At 39.3% G+C, this 18,445-nt stretch overlaps 1 protein-coding gene across 2 annotated transcripts in view; it reads left to right on the top strand.

Annotated features, from left to right (window-relative positions):
* The window catches only part of cdhr2 (cadherin related family member 2), a 37,576-nt gene extending 23,135 nt beyond the window's left edge, over window positions 1–14,441 (top strand). For both annotated transcript variants that reach the window (XM_064955448.1, XM_064955447.1), the window contains exons 27-31: window positions 3,221–3,342; window positions 9,140–9,256; window positions 11,327–11,410; window positions 13,151–13,214; window positions 13,314–14,441. In XM_064955448.1, the coding sequence (XP_064811520.1) occupies window positions 3,221–3,342; window positions 9,140–9,256; window positions 11,327–11,410; window positions 13,151–13,214; window positions 13,314–13,466 (540 nt within the window). In that variant the 3' untranslated portion in view covers window positions 13,467–14,441. The remainder of the gene's footprint in view (window positions 1–3,220; window positions 3,343–9,139; window positions 9,257–11,326; window positions 11,411–13,150; window positions 13,215–13,313) is intronic.
* The last annotated feature ends 4,004 nt before the right edge of the window (window positions 14,442–18,445 follow it).

Raw genomic sequence — 18,445 nt, 5'->3', positions numbered from 1 at the left:
ATTTCTGTCTCTCTCCTCATGCCTGGCCATTACCATGCACATACAATACACATCTATTTCTGTCCCTCCCCTCATGCCTGGCTATTACCATGCACATACAATACACATCTATTTCTGTCTCTCTCCTCATGCCTGGCCATTACCATGCACATACAATACACATCTATTTCTGTCCCTCCCCTCATGCCTGGCCATTACCATGCACATACAATACACATCTATTTCTGTCTCTCTCCTCATGCCTGGCCATTACCATGCACATACAATACACATCTATTTCTGTCTCTCTCCTCATGCCTGGCCATTACCATGCACATACAATACACATCTATTTCTGTCTCTCTCCTCATGCCTGGCCATTACCATGCACATACAATACACATCTATTTCTGTCTCTCCCCTCATGCCTGGCCATTACCATGCACATACAATACACATCTATTTCTGTCTCTCCCCTCATGCCTGGCCATTACCATGCACATACAATACACATCTATTTCTGTCTCTCTCCTCATGCCTGGCCATTACCATGCACATACAATACACATCTATTTCTGTCCCTCCCCTCATGCCTGGCCATTACCATGCACATACAATACACATCTATTTCTGTCTCTCTCCTCATGCCTGGCCATTACCATGCACATACAATACACATCTATTTCTGTCTCTCTCCTCATGCCTGGCCATTACCATACACATACAATACACTACATACACTACAATACATACATACATACATACACTACAATACACTACAATACATACATACAATACACTACAATACATACATACATACAATACACTACAATACATACATACATATAATACACTACAATACATACATACATACACTACAATACATACATACATACAATACACTACAATACATACATACATACATACACTACAATACACTACAATACATACATACAATACACTACACTACATACATACATACAATACACTACAATACATACATACATATAATACACTACAATACATACATACATACATACATACATACAATACACTACAATACATACATACATACAATACACTACAATACATACATACATACACTACAATACATACATACATACAATACACTACAATACATACATACATACACTACAATACACTACAATACATACATACAATACACTACAATACATACATACATACAATACACTACAATACATACATACATACATACAATACACTACAATACATACATACATACAATACACTACAATACATACATACATACAATACACTACAATACATACATACATACAATACACTACAATACATACATATAATACATACATACAATACACTACAATACATACATACATATAATACACATACATACAATACACTACAATACATACATACAATACACTACAATACATACATACAATACACTACAATACATACATACATATAATACACTACAATACATACATACAATACACTACAATACATACATACAATACACTACAATACATACATACAATACACTACAATACATACATACAATACACTACAATACATACATACAATACATACATACATATAATACACTACAATACATACATACATACATACATACAATACACTACAATACATACATACAATACATACATACATACATACATACAATACACTACAATACATACATACATACATACAATACATACATACATACAATACAATACATACATACAATACACAACAATACATACATACATATAATACACTACAATACATACATACAATACACTACAATACATACATACAATACACTACAATACATACATACATACAATACACTACAATACATACATACATACATACATACAATACACTACAATACATACATACATACATACAATACACTACAATACATACATACATACAATACACTACAATACATACATACAAACAATACATACATACATACAATACACTACAATACATACATACATACATATAATACACTACAATACATACATACATATAATACACTACAATACATACATACATACAATACACTACAATACATACATACATACAATACACTACAATACATACATACATACATACATACAATACACTACAATACATACATACATACATACATATAATACACTACAATACATACATATAATACACTACAATACATACATATAATACACTACAATACATACATATAATACACATACATATACGATTTCAAGAAACAAATGTCGCTTTTCATGTATTGGATCTAAAATCTCAAGTGTTCTCCTGAACTCACTGCATTTAATTAGAATTGTCGCCCTGTACATGCTAAACAAATATTTGTCTTGGCCTGTGTCTGGAAATGACACCCTATTCCTGATGTTGTACACTATTTTTGAACAGGGCTCTGGTGAAAAGTAGGGCACTACATAGGGAATAGGATTCCCATAGGGCAGGGTTCACCAAATGGTGGCCCGTTGGAAGAATTTTGCCCGTGCGTGGTTTTATTTGGCCCCCATGTTTTCTGAGCAAAAATAAATACAGTTAATTTTTTTTATGTTTTATTATTGGACATAAAAGACTGTTAGAACACCAGGAAATCATTTTAATTTAAAGAAATCTGTTCCCAACTATTCCCACGAATAATAGAGAGACAAGGGATGTGTACAAATGTCGCAAGGTTTGAAATTGTTATGTTTTAGTCAAACATGATATCTGTTTTGGGCTTCCTGCGGTCAATTTCCAGTCTATAAATGATTCGTAATTATATTCCGGCTCCCCGACCATCCGCTCAAGAAAAACAATCGTCACACACCTGAATCAAGTTGATGATCTCTGCTATAGATACTTCCACATGAATTGTTAAACGTATAAATGAATAAATATAAATTAATGTCCTCCAGCTTGTATGTTACGACATTATTATGGTATATTTGTAATGTAGTGAAAATATGCAGTAAAGATCTGCTACAGTACGATCTGACTTTGGTCCACTGAAGGAATGTTCCCCTGAGCTAAGGTTGCAAAATTCTGGTAACTCGTAAAATGTCCCAAGTTTTCCAGAAATCCTTATTGGAAGATTCACGGAAGCAGGAAGAAATCAGAAAGAGTTCTGAATTCCTCCAACCATGATTTCTGGAAAACTATGGAATTTTTAGGGGAAAATTACTGTAATTTTTTGCAACCCTACTCTAAACTCTGTGTGGTGTTGCAGGGAGGGACTGTGGTGACAGAGAAGCAGGTGAATCCAATCATGTTCGTTCTGTTGGGACTGGTGGCAGGCCTCATCATCGTCCTGGCTGTCATGACAACGTCTCTGGTCTGCACCCGCAGGAGGTAAGCTGAGACCTGGGCACGTATGTATCAAACATCTCCGAGTAGGAGCGCTGATCTAGGATCAGTTCTGTCCTTTAGGTTATAATGAATTGAAGTGTATGGGACATAGGTACCTGATCCCAGATCAGTATTCTGATGTGTTTGATACCTATGATTCACAAAAACAAAAATCACATTTTATTTTTCACATGCGCCCGAATAAAACAGACCTTAACATGAAATGATTACATACAAATCCATAACCAACAGTGCAGAATTGTTTAAAAAGTAAGAAAATATTAGCTTAAACAATAAATAAAGTAAGAAAAATTTAACACAATAATGAAAACAGTAGCGAGGCTATATACAGGGTATTACGGTACAGAGTCAATGTGGAGGCTATATACAGGGTATTACGGTACAGAGTCAATGTGGAGGCTATATACAGGGTATTACGGTACAGAGTCAATGTGGAGGCTATATACAGGGTATTACGGTACAGAGTCAATGTGGAGGCTATATACAGGGTATTACGGTACAGAGTCAATGTGGAGGCTATATACAGGGTATTACGGTACAGAGTCAATGTGGAGGCTATATACAGGTTATTATGGTACAAAGTCAATGTGGAGGCTATATACAGGGGGTACCGGTACAGAGTCAATGTGGAGGCTATATACAGGGGGTACCGGTACAGAGTCAATGTGGAGGCTATATACAGGGTATTACGGTACAGAGTCAATGTGGAGGCTATATACAGGGGGTACCGGTACAGAGTCAATGTGGAGGCTATATACAGGGTATTACAGTACAGAGTCAATGGGGAGGCTATATACAGGGTATTACGGTACAGAGTCAATGTGGAGGCTATATACAGGGTATTACGGTACAGAGTCAATGGGGAGGCTATATACAGGGTATTACGGTACAGAGTCAATGGGGAGGCTATATACAGGGTGTTACGGTACAGAGTCGATGTGGAGGCTATATACAGGGGGTACCGGTACAGAGTCAATGTGGAGGCTATATACAGGGGGTACCGGTACAGAGTCGATGTGGAGGCTATATACAGGGTATTACGGTACAGAGTCAATGTGGAGGCTATATACAGGGTATTACGGTACAGAGTCAATGGGGAGGCTATATACAGGGTTTTACGGTACAGAGTCAATGGGGAGGCTATATACAGGGTATTACGGTACAGAGTCAATGGGGAGGCTATATACAGGGTGTTACGGTACAGAGTCAATGGGGAGGCTATATACAGGGTTTTACGGTGCAGAGTCAATGTGGAGGCTATATACAGGGGGTACCGGTACAGAGTCGATGTGGAGGCTATATACAGGGGGGTACCGGTACAGAGTCAATGTGGAGGCTATATACAGGGTGTTACGGTACAGAGTCAATGTGGAGGCTATATACAGGGTGTTACGGTACAGAGTCAATGGGGAGGCTATATACAGGGTATTACGGTGCAGAGTCAATGTGGAGGCTATATACAGGGGGTACCGGTACAGAGTCAATGTGGTGGCTATATACAGGGGGTACCGGTACAGAGTCAATGTGGAGGCTATATACAGGGGGTACCGGTACAGAGTCAATGTGGAGGCTATATACAGGGGGTACCGGTACCGAGTCAATGTGCGGGGGGGCACTGGTTAGTTGAGGTAATATCGACATGCACAGTTGAAGTCTGAAGTTTACATACACCTTAGCCAAATACATTCAAACTCAGTTTTTCACAATTCATGGCATTTAATCCTAGTATAAATTCCCTGTCTTAGGTCAGTCAGGATCTCCATTTTATTTCATCACATTACCAGTGGGTCAGAAGTTTACATACACTCAATTAGTATTTGGTAGCATTGCCTTTAAATTGTTTAATTTAGGTCAAAAGTTTTGGGTAGCCTTCCACAAGTTTCCCACACTAAGTTGGGTGAATTTTGTCCCGTTCCTCCTGACAGAGCTGGTGTAACTGAGTAAGGTTTGTAGGCTTTCCTGGCTCGCACACACTTTTTCAGCTCTGCCCAGAAATTTTCTATAGGATTGAGGTCAGGGTTTTGTGATGGCCACTCCAATACCTTGACTTTGTTGTCCTTAATCCATTTTGCCACAACTTTGGAAGTATGCTTTGGGTCATTGTCCATTTGGAAGACCCATTTGTGACCAAGTTTTAACTTCCTGACTGATGTCTTGAGATGTTGCTTCATTATTTCCACATAATTTTCCTACCTCATGATGCCATCTATTTTGTGAAGTGCACCAGTCCCTCCTGCAGCAAAGCTCCCCCACAACATGATGCTGCCACCCCGTGCTTCATGGTTGGGATGGTGTTCTTCGGCTCATCCTTTTTCCTCCAAACATAACGATGGTCATTATGACCAAACCGTTCTATTTTTGTTTCATCAGACCAGAGGACATTTCTCCAAAAAGTATGATCTTTGTCCCCATGTACAGTTGCAAACCGTAGTCTGGCTTTTTTTATGGCGGTTTTGGAGCAGTGGTTTTTCCTTGCTGAGCGGCCTTTCAGGTTATGTTGATATAGGACTCGTTTTACTGTGGATATAGATACTTTTGTACCCGTTTCCTCCAGCATCTTCACAAGGTCCTTTGCTGTTGTTCTGTGATTTGTTTTGCACTTTTCGCACCAAAGTACGTTCATCTCTAGGAGACAGAACACTTCTCCTTCCTGAGCGGTATGACGGCTGCGTGGTCCCATGGTGTTTATACTTGCGCACTATTGTTTGTACAGATGAACGTGGTACTTTCAGGCGCTTGGAAATTGCTCCCAAAGATGATCCAGACTTGTGGAGGTCTACAATCTTTTATCTGAGGTCTTGGCTGATTTATTTTGATTTTCCCATGATGTCAACATGCAGTCGTACACGTCGATCCAGAGCATCCCAAAGGTGCTCAATGGCTGACATGTCTGGTGAGTATGCAGGGAAATTTTCAGCTTCCTGGAATTGTGTACATATCCTTGCGACAAGAGGCCGTGCATTATCATGCTGAAACATGAGGTGATGGTGGCAGATGAATGGCTCGACAATGTGCCTCAGGATCTCGTCATGGGATCTCTGTGCATTCCAATTGCCATCGATAAAATGCAATAGTGTTTATTGTCCGTAGCTTATGCCTGCCTATACCAAAACCCCACCATGGGGCACTCTGTTCACAACGTTGGCATCAGCAAACCACTCGCCCACACAACGCCATCCACACTGTCTGCCATCTGCCCCTTACTGTTGAAACCGGGATTCTTTAGTGAACAGCACACTCCTCCAGCATAGCAGTGGTCATCGAAGGTGAGCATTTTCCCACTGAAGTCTGTGATGATGCAGAACTACAGTCAGGTCAAGACCCCTGGTGAGGACGATGAGCACACACATGAGTTTCCCTGATACGGTTTCTGACAGTTTTCAGAAATTCTTCGGTGCGCACATTTTCTTCAGCTGTCCAAGTGGCTGGTCTCTGACGAATCCCGCAGGGGAAGAAGCCAGGTCCTGGGCTGGCGTAGTTACACGTGGTCTGCGGTTGTGATCCCTGTTAGACGTGTTGCTACATTTAAAGAGAAAAGGATGGCAGGAAACTAGTATGGGTTAGTAAGTACGGGTAATTAGTATGGGTTAGTAAGTATGGGTAACTAGTATGGGTTAGTAAGTATGGGTAACCTGTATGGGTTAGTAAGTATGGGTAACCTGTATGGGTTAGTAAGTACGGGTAACTAGTATGGGTTAGTAAGTATGGGTAACTAGTATGGGTTAGTAAGTATGGGTAACTAGTATGGGTTAGTAAGTACGGGTAACTAGTATGGGTTAGTAAGTACGGGTAACTAGTATGGGTTATTTAGTATGGGTAACTAGTATGGGTTAGTAAGTACGGGTAACGAGTATGGGTTAGTAAGTATGGGTAACTAGTATGGGTTAGTAAGTATGGGTAACCTGTATGGGTTAGTAAGTATGGGTAACTAGTATGGGTTATTTAGTATGGGTAACTAGTATGGGTTAGTAAGTACGGGTAACGAGTATGGGTTAGTAAGTACGGGTAACTAGTATGGGTTAGTAAGTACGGGTAACTAGTATGGGTTAGTAAGTATGGGTAACTAGTATGGGTTAGTAAGTACGGGTAACTAGTATGGGTTAGTAAGTACGGGTAACTAGTATGGGTTAGTAAGTATGGGTAACTAGTATGGGTTAGTAAGTACGGGTAACTAGTATGGGTTAGTAAGTATGGGTAACTAGTATGGGTTAGTAAGTACGGGTAATTAGTATGGGTTAGTAAGTATGGGTAACTAGTATGGGTTAGTAAGTATGGGTAACTAGTATGGGTTAGTAAGTATGGGTAACCTGTATGGGTTAGTAAGTACGGGTAACTAGTATGGGTTAGTAAGTACGGGTAACTAGTATGGGTTAGTAAGTACGGGTAACTAGTATGGGTTAGTAAGTACGGGTAACTAGTATGGGTTAGTAAGTACGGGTAACTAGTATGGGTTAGTAAGTACGGGTAACTAGTATGGGTTAGTACGTACGGGTAACTAGTATGGGTTAGTAAGGACAGGTAACTAGTATGGGTTAGTAAGTATGGGTAACTAGTATGGGTTAGTAAGTATGGGTAACCTGTATGGGTTAGTAAGTATGGGTAACTAGTATGGGTTATTTAGTATGGGTAACTAGTATGGGTTAGTAAGTATGGGTAACTAGTATGGGTTAGTAAGTACGGGTAATTAGTATGGGTTAGTAAGTATGGGTAACTAGTATGGGTTAGTAAGTATGGGTAACTAGTATGGGTTAGTAAGTATGGGTAACCTGTATGGGTTAGTAAGTACGGGTAACTAGTATGGGTTAGTAAGTACGGGTAACTAGTATGGGTTAGTAAGTACGGGTAACTAGTATGGGTTAGTAAGTACGGGTAACTAGTATGGGTTAGTAAGTACGGGTAACTAGTATGGGTTAGTAAGTACGGGTAACTAGTATGGGTTAGTAAGGACAGGTAACTAGTATGGGTTAGTAAGTATGGGTAACTAGTATGGGTTAGTAAGTATGGGTAACCTGTATGGGTTAGTAAGTATGGGTAACTAGTATGGGTTATTTAGTATGGGTAACTAGTATGGGTTAGTAAGTACGGGTAACGAGTATGGGTTAGTAAGTACGGGTAACTAGTATGGGTTAGTAAGTACGGGTAACTAGTATGGGTTAGTAAGTATGGGTAACTAGTATGGGTTAGTAAGGTCAGGTAACTAGTATGGGTTAGTAAGTATGGGTAACTAGTATGGGTTAGTAAGTATGGGTAACCTGTATGGGTTAGTAAGTACGGGTAATTAGTATGGGTTAGTAAGTATGGGTAACTAGTATGGGTTAGTAAGTACGGGTAACTAGTATGGGTTAGTAAGTATGGGTAACTAGTATGGGTTAGTAAGTACGGGTAACTAGTATGGGTTAGTAAGTACGGGTAACTAGTATGGGTTAGTAAGTACGGGTAACTAGTATGGGTTAGTAAGGTCAGGTAACTAGTATGGGTTAGTAAGTATGGGTAACTAGTATGGGTTAGTAAGTATGGGTAACCTGTATGGGTTAGTAAGTATGGGTAACTTGTATGGGTTATTTAGTATGGGTAACTAGTATGGGTTAGTAAGTACGGGTAACGAGTATGGGTTAGTAAGTACGGGTAACTAGTATGGGTTAGTAAGGAGGGGTAACTAGTATGGGTTAGTAAGTACGGGTAACTAGTATGGGTTAGTAAGTATGGGTGACTAGTATGGGTTAGTAAGTATGGGTTAGTAAGTATGGGTAACTAACCTATGGACGGTAAACTTTTACAGCTACAGAACGAAGCTGAAGGCATCTAAAGCCATGAACTCAGCAGCCATGGTGGTGACTGGTGGAGATCAGAAGAGTGGGCCTGTCGTGCCTGGAACCAACAAGTACACTATGGAGGGGTGAGTCCTGTCCTCCACACATAAAGTGCATCCCAAATGGCACCCTATTCCTTGCATAGTGCACTAGTTTTAACCTGGAGCCATAGGGAGGATCCAACTCCCTACATGAAATGTATTTGTACAATAATTACAGTGCATTCGGAAATTATTCAGACCCCTTGACCTTTTCCACATTTTGTTACGTTATTATTCTAAAATGTATTAAATAAAATGTTTTCCTCATCAATCTACACTCAATACCCCAGGTAGAAATGCTTTCAAAAATTATTACAAATAAAACACTAAAATATCACATATGATGCTACAACCACCATGATTCACCATAGGGATAGTGCCACAATAAACCATAATTACAAAAAAATGTTTTTTTGTTAGACATTTTTGCAAATATATTAAAAACAAAAATGATCTTATTTAAATAAGTAATCTGACCCTTTGGTATGAGACTCGAAATTGAGCTCAGGTCCATCCTGTTTCAATTGACCATCCTTGAGATGTTTGTAGAACTTGATTGGAGTCCACCTGTGGTAAATTCAATTGATTGGAAATTATTTGGAAAGGCACAGACCTCTCTATTTAAGGTCCTACAGTTGACAGTGCATGCCAAAGCAAAAACCAAGCTATAAGTTTGAAGGAATTGTCTACAGAGCTCCGAGACAGGATTGTGTCGAGGTACAGATCTGGGGAAGGGTACCAAAACATTTCTGCATTATTGACGGTCCTCAAAAACACAGTGGCCTCTATCATTCTTAATTGGAAGAAGTTTGGAACCACCAACACTCTTCCTAAAGCTGGCCGCCCGGCCAACTTGAGCAATCGGGGGAGAATGGCCTTGGTCAGGGAGGTGACCAAGAACCCTATTGTCACTCCTCTGTGGATATGGGAGAACCTTCCAGAAGGACAGCACTCCAGCAATCAGGCCTTTATGGTAGAGTGGCCAGACGGAAGCCCCTCCTCAGTAAAAGGCACATGACAGCCTGCTTGGAGTTTGCCAAAAGGCACCTAAAGACTCTCAGACCATTAGAAACAAGATTCTCTGGTCTGATGAAACCAAGATTTAACTCTTTGACCTGAATGCCACACGTCACGCCTGGAGGAAATCTGGCACCATCCCTACGGTGAAGCATGGTGGTGGAAGCATCATGCTGTGGCGATGTTTTTCAGTGGCAGGGACTGGGAGACTTGTCAGGATCGAAGGAAAGATGAACGGAGCAAAGTACAGAGAGATCCTTGATGAAAACCTGCTCCAGAGCGCTCAGGACCTCAGACTGGGGCGAAGGTTCACCTTCCAACAGGACAATGACCCTAATCCCACAGCCAAGACAACACAGGAGTGGCTTCGGGACAAATCTCTAAATGTCCATGAGTGACCCAGCCAGAGCCCGGACTTCAACCCGATCTAACATCTCTGGAGAGACCTGAAAACAGCTGTACAGCGTCGCTCCCCATCCAACCTGACAGAGCTTGAGAGGATCTGCAGAGAAGAATGGGAGAAACTCACCAAATACAGGTGTGCCAAGCTTGAAGTGTCATACCCAAGAAGACAGGCTGTAATCGCTGCCAAAGTTACTTCAAAAAAGTACTGATTATAAAGGGTCTGAATACTTACGTAAATGTAATATTTAAGTTTTTCATATTTTATACATTTGCAAAAATGCATAAAAAACTGTTTTTGCTTTTTCATTATTGGGTATTGTGTGAAGATTGATGATGATGGGGGGGGGGGGATGGGGAAATAATTTAATCTAGTTTTTTTTAATAAGGCTTTAATAACGTACCAAAATGTCAAGGGGTCTGAATACTTTCCCAAATGCACCATATTTTTTATATGGGAACACAAATGTAATTACGACACCAAACATTATTTTTTTTTTTTTGCTTTCACAAAAACTTGAGAAGATATTTTGGACCGCAGTTTTAACGCATGTTTAGTTTTTTCAGCACGTGTTTCCAATGCATTTGAAATGTGCCATCAAGTCACAAGTCACATCATTTAACTTGTTGAATTTGCAAAGGGAAAAGGGAAGTAAGGCTAACAGTGTTGTCGCTGTCCCTGTATTTGTGTCTTAGGGCTAACCCTGTGCTCAACTTGAACATCGACACAGCCACAGACCTGGGCTTCGACGAGGAAGGATCAAACGCTGACAGAGTCAGGTAGAAACCACCTATTCATGATGATGATGATGATGATGATGATGACAATAAGAACAATATGTGCAGACCGTGTGGTCTAGTAGTAATACTCATGACCATAAGATTGGTTTTGAACACTACACTACAGAGTCATGTGAACACTACACTACAGAGTCATGTGAACACTACAAAGTCATGTGAACACTACAGAGTCATGTGAACACTACAGAGTCATGTGAACACTACAGAGTCATGTGAACACTACATAGTCATGTGAACACTACAGAGTCATGTGAACACTACACTGCAGAGTTATGTGAACACTACAGAGTCATGTGAACACTACATAGTCATGTGAACACTACAGAGTCATGTGAACACTACACTACAGAGTCATGTGAACACTACAGAGTCATGTGAACACTACAGAGTCATGTGAACATTACAGAGTCATGTGAACATTACAGAGTCATGTGAACACTACAGAGTCATGTGAACACTACAGAGTCATGTGAACACTACAGAGTCATGTGAACACTACAGAGTCGTGTGAACACTACAGAGCCATGTGAACACTACAGAGCCATGTGAACACTACACTACAGAGTCATGTGAACACTACAGAGCCATGTGAACACTACAGAGCCATGTGAACACTACAGAGTCATGTGAACACTACACTACAGAGTCATGTGAACACTACAGAGTCATGTGAACACTACAGAGCCATGTGAACACTACAGAGCCATGTGAACACTACAGAGTCATGTGAACACTACACTACAGAGACATGTGAACACTACAGAGTCATTTGAACACTACACTACAGAGTCATGTGAACACTACAGAGCCATGTGAACACTACAGGGTCATGTGAACACTACGGAGTCATGTGAACACTACAGAGCCATGTGAACACTACAGAGTCATGTGAACACTACAGAGCCATGTGAACACTACAGAGTCATGTGAACACTACAGAGTCATGTGAACACTACAGAGCCATGTGAACACTACAGAGTCATGTGAACACTACAGAGTCATGTGAACACTACAGAGTCATGTGAACACTACAGAGTCATGTAAACACATTACTACAGAGCCCTGTGAACACTACAGAGTCATGTGAACACTACGGAGTCATGTGAACACTACAGAGCCATGTGAACACTATAGAGTCATGTGAACACTACAGAGCCATGTGAACACTACAGAGTCATGTGAACACTACAGAGTCATGTGAACACTACAGAGCCATGTGAACACTACAGAGTCATGTGAACACTACAGAGTCATGTGAACACTACAGAGTCATGTGAACACTACAGAGTTATGTGAACACATTACTACAGAGCCATGTAAATGTATGTAGATGTGGGTGCCACCTGAGACACTGACAAATACATCTGTATTTACGCATTGCCATTAAATCTATCATTCCTCTGATTGTCCTATCATTCCTCTGATTGTCCTAGCATTCCTCTGATTGTCCTATCATTCCTCTGATTGTCCTATCATTCCTCTGATTGTCCTATCATTACTCTGATTGTCCTATCATTACTCTGATTGTCCTATCATTCCTCTGATTGTCCTATCATGCACCCGAGGAAAGTGTTACAAAACGTCTATACTGGTAATGTTATTTGATATTGTCCTCCATTGGACAATATTGAGATGTTATTGCTAACATTAATTAAGGAGTCATCGTCATGGACTCCCGTTGTATGACTCTAATTTAGTTCATTTCTTTTTCAATTCAAGCCTGAATTCCTTGGACTACAACATAGACATGGTCATGTCTGACAAGGATACGATGCCCATGATGGTAACATTTTTCGTTCATTATAGTTATTATTATTATTATTATTACTACAAAATTATTATCATCATTCTGGATGGTCATGCCTGCTGTCTCCCTGCGTAGATGATTCAGGAGGAGGATGAGGAGGAGGGGGGAGCAGATAACCCCTACGTCGAGCCTCTGGGTGAAGCCTTGGCCCAGCGTGGCAAGAAAAGAGTCAACAACAGCCCTAGTTTAACCTTCGACAACCCTTCGCTCAGCACCACAGACCTGTGAGTGGCTGCCATCTTGGGTCAGTATCACTGACCTGTGACGGCCATTTTGGGATCCGCGGGTCATAAAATGGACCACGTAAAATGGACCTTGCTTCCTGAAAAAGGATAGATGCCAAACTCCGTGCTAGAAAGACAATGTGACTTTTGAGATTAAATCAAGTTCAAATCTTTTTTTTGCTTGTGTTAAACCACTCGTATTATTGGCATGCTATTGTTTGATTCAATTTAGGGAATATTTCCGTGTAAACATTTATCACAACACACAGCACAGTGATGTTAGATTAGCCGGCTTGCTATTTCGCTGCCACAGTATATCACAGCTTGACTTTTGTCAAACGTCCCAACGTCCTCATGAATCCATCGTTTTTTTTTTTTGTTGAACAACATCAACCTAAAAACGAAAAACATGACACTTTGGGATGAAAAGTAAAAAATAAAATAAAAATGACAATGTTTTCATTGTGAATCATTTAATTTATTAGTATTTTTTAAATGTGTAAAGATTTGATTGATATTTTTAATACATTGTGCTTTGCGAAGTTTACGTTTTTATATTAATTTCCTTCTGTTTTTTTCTCCGTTTATGCTGAAACTGAACATTTGTATCTGGAATCTTGTGTTGTTTTTTAAGTACGGCCCCTTCAAGAGTAGGTGCATTTACTGGCGTTTGATTGGACACTTTTTAAAACAGTATTTTATTGAACTAAAAAAAAAAACACAATGTTTTTTCATATATATAAAACTCATTATAGGTATACAGGTTGGCCAAAAGCAGTACCTTCGAAACAGGTCTCTATATTTCTTCTTAACAGACTATATAATTATTGTAAGTGTGTGTGTTAGCTGAGGGAAAACCTAAGGCGATACAGGTATGGAGGAGAGAGTGAATCATTTCAGTTGTGTTTTTGCAGATATTCAAATTGGCTGTATTTAAATAAATGCAATCATCCAATAAAATGGGTTCTCTTCAAATATTCATTTTTGAAACAATGTTATTGGTTTACAGAAATATGAACATATGTGGTACTTAAAGGGACAGTATGAGATTCTGGCAATGAAGCTCTTTTTCTACTTACCCAGAGTCAGTTGAACACGTGGACATCATATCCTTTAAGGGATGAATTACCATAAACTTAAACACACACAAAATGTTCATAGTCTCATGTCTCACATCACAATCAACAAGATATAACTATCACAAAATGTGATTATCAATGAAGCTGGTAAATAAATACATTTGGCTGTAGGAATTATTACTTTTGAAAATGACCTTGAATGTTCAATTACCATTGAACACATTTTTCAAAAAGTAAAATTTGCACAAAGAGATAATGCAAGAAACACAATTAATACAATAACTGAAATTAACACTTTGCACCAATCACAACATAACAACCAGCATTTAGGGTCTCTATAAAGAAACAAGTTAAAGACTGGTAAAACTGAAAGTCTTTATCAGTGGTGTAAAGCACTTAAAGTAAAAATACTTTAAAGTACTACTTAAGTAGTTTTTGGGGTTAGCTGTACTTTACTATTTATATTTTTTGCCAACATTTACTTTTACTTTACTATATTCCTAAAGAAAATAATGTACTTTTTACCCCCTACATTTTCCCTGACACCCAAAAGCACTCGTTACATTTTGACAGGAAAATTGTCCAATTCACTCACTTATCTAGCAAACATCCCTGGTCATCCCTACTGCCTCTGATCTGGCAGACTCACTAAACAGAGAACATCCCTGGTCATCCCTACTGCCTCTGATCTGGAGGACTCACTAAACAGAGAACATCCCTGGTCATCCCAACTGCCTCTGATCTGGAGGACTCACTAAACAGAGAACATCACTGGTCATCCCTACTGCCTCTGATCTGGAGGACTCACTAAACAGAGAACATCCCTGGTCATCCCTACTGCCTCTGATCTGGTGGACTCACTAAACACAAATACTTTGTTTGTAAATGATGTCTGAGTGTGCCACTGCCTATCCATCAAAAATAATAATAATAATAATATATATAAGCTTAATATAAGGAATTTGAAATGGTTTATACTATTATTTTTTACTTTTGATACTTATGTCACGTTCGCTGTCTTCAAACTCCCTGTCATAAATGAGCCAAGGCGCAGCGTGCATGTAGTTCCACATCTTTAATAGAAGTGAAACCTTCACAACAAAAAAACAACAGGTAAACAGAAACCGAACGTGATGCGACCGTGACGCACACAAACACACACACACAGAAAATAAATAATTACCCACAAACACAGGTGGGGAAAAGGCTGCCTAAGTATGATTCCCAATCAGAGACAACGATAGACAGCTGCCTCTGATTGGGAACCATACTCGGGCCAACAAAGAAACAGACAAACTAGAATGCCCACTCAAATCACACCCCGACCTAACCAAATAGAGAAATAAAATGGCTCTCTAAGGTCAGGGCGTGACAACTTGAGTATATTTCAAACCAAATACTTTTAGACTTTTACTCAAGTAGTATTTTACTGGGCGACTTTCACTTTGAGAGTCATTCTCTATTATGGTGTCTTTACTTTTACTACAGTATGACATGTTCGTACTATTTCCACCACTGCTTTTTATTGGTTATTTGGAGGTTTTTAAATGACTTCCTTAAAACAATCACTGAATGTTTCAATAAGACTTTTAATAACACTGCTAGCTTCTTTTGGGTTAACTATTTTGAACGGCAAGCACAAATGAGGACACATGGAAATTCGTTTCATTAGGCATTAATTATGCAAGTACATAAATTTTTTTAGTGTGACACGGCATCAGTAGTCTTCGGTTCTCTATCCATAGAATTAGTCCACCGCGCCTTCAGGATGGCCACGATTTTAAAAAAAATCATTCTTTTTTTGCAAAACCTTTGCAAAGTTGTTCACTTTAGTCGATTCAAACAATCCCAATATCACAGGAAATAAAGCATCATCATCAAGACACATAGACAGTTTTGATGATGCTCAGAACTGAATGGTTTTTTAAAATAAGTTTTCTTGTGGTTTTTATGAGAAGTTTTGTGGGGGAAAAAAAATGTTGAAAAAAAATTCTACTTCATATTCATCATCGTCAGAGCCACCCCAAAATGGTGCTTTTCTATATTTTGTAGTAAAAAAAGATAGAGGAAGATAAGCGTTTCTAATGACATCATCAACCAATTAGTAGACAATTAGTCGGCAAGTAGTAGTTAATTACTAGGCAATTACTAGGCAAATAGTAGTCCATTAGTATGGAAATTGCCTACTCACAATTGATCAAATCACAGGATGTACACTGATGATGTAAACACTTCTCTTCCTCTATCTGTTTTACTACAAAACATAGAAACACACCATTTTCACATATGTTGATGTTGGAGTGATGCTGGAGATGATTAATACGAAGTAAAAAACATAGTGAAGTTATAAAGTTATAAACCTATAAAGTTTTGAGAACAGAATGTATGTTTAAAAAAAAAAATCATCCATAGAACATTCTCAGAATGTTTACTCAATTTTCTTGTGTTTTTATCTACGGTTTTCACAACATTCTTGGAGCAATTTGAGAACATTACTTTTAATAGAACCATAAGGAAAACTTGTAGAAAATGTTATGCCGAAGTACTGAAATTCCCACAGAAAAACATTGTTTCTTATTAACGTTCTCTGAACTATTCGAGAACATTCCCAATGTCAAACCAGTTGGAGACTGTTCCAAGAACAGGAAACATTCTGTTAAAGTAATGAACTAACCAAGAAAATTATGTTTTTCGGTCAAGTTGTTAAATGTGCTGAGAATGTTCCAAAGCCAAGCAACAATCCTGCACCGTTCCAGAATGTTCCAAAGCCAAGCAACAATCCTGCACCGTTCCATAATGTTCCAAAGCCAAGCAACAATCCTGCACCGTTCCAGAATGTTCCAAAGCCAAGCAACAATCCTGCACCGTTCCAGAATGTTCCAAAGCCAAGCAACAATCCTGCACCGTTCCAGAATGTTCCAAAGCCAAGCAACAATCCTGCACCGTTCCAGAATGTTCCAAAGCCAAGCAACAATCCTGCACCGTTCCAGAATGTTCCAAAGCCAAGCAACAATCCTGCACTGTTCCAGAATGTTCCAAAGCCAAGCAACAATCCTGCACTGTTCCATAATGTTCCAAAGCCAAGCAACAATCCTGCACCGTTCCAGAATGTTCCAAAGCCAAGCAACAATCATGCACCGTTCCAGAATGTTCCAAAGCAAGCAACAATCCTGCACCGTTCCAGAATGTTCCAAAGCCAAGCAACAATCCTGCACCGTTCCAGAATGTTCCAAAGCCAAGCAACAATCCTGCACCGTTCCAGAATGTTCCAAAGCCAAGCAACAATCCTGCACCATTCCAGAATGTTCCAAAGCCAAGCAACAATCCTGCACCGTTCCAGAATGTTCCAAAGCCAAGCAACAATCCTGCACCGTTCCAGAATGTTCCAAAGCCAAGCAACAATCCTGCACTGTTCCAGAATGTTCCAAAGCCAAGCAACAATCCTGCACTGTTCCAGAATGTTCCAAAGCCAAGCAACAATCCTGCACCGTTCCAGAATGTTCTGGCAAGGTTGTACACATAATAACCATAGGACAACCACCAAACTCTAAGAAACAAAAGGTACAATCGGAAACTATTCAGACCCCTTGACTTTTTCAACATTTTATTACGCTACAGCCAAATTCTAAAATGGATTGAATAGTTTTTCCCCCTCATCAATCTACACACAATAACCCATTATGACAAAGGAAAAACAGGTTTATATTTTTTTATATTTTTTATATATTTTTTTACAAATGTATGTTAAAAAAAACGGAAATATAAATTTGCATAAGTATTCAGACCATCAACTCAGTATTTTGCTGAACCACCTTTAGTAGCGATTAAAGCCTTGAGTCTTCTTGGGTATGAGGCTACAAGCTTGGCACACCTGTATTTGAATAATTCCTCCCATTTTTCTCTG

The sequence above is a fragment of the Oncorhynchus masou genome, chromosome 32 (genome assembly GCF_036934945.1).
Source record: "Oncorhynchus masou masou isolate Uvic2021 chromosome 32, UVic_Omas_1.1, whole genome shotgun sequence".
In the NCBI taxonomy this organism is placed as follows: Eukaryota; Metazoa; Chordata; class Actinopteri; order Salmoniformes; family Salmonidae; genus Oncorhynchus; species Oncorhynchus masou.
The sequence above is the reverse complement of the archived record's forward strand: the minus strand, read 5'-3'. Positions and strand labels throughout refer to the sequence as shown.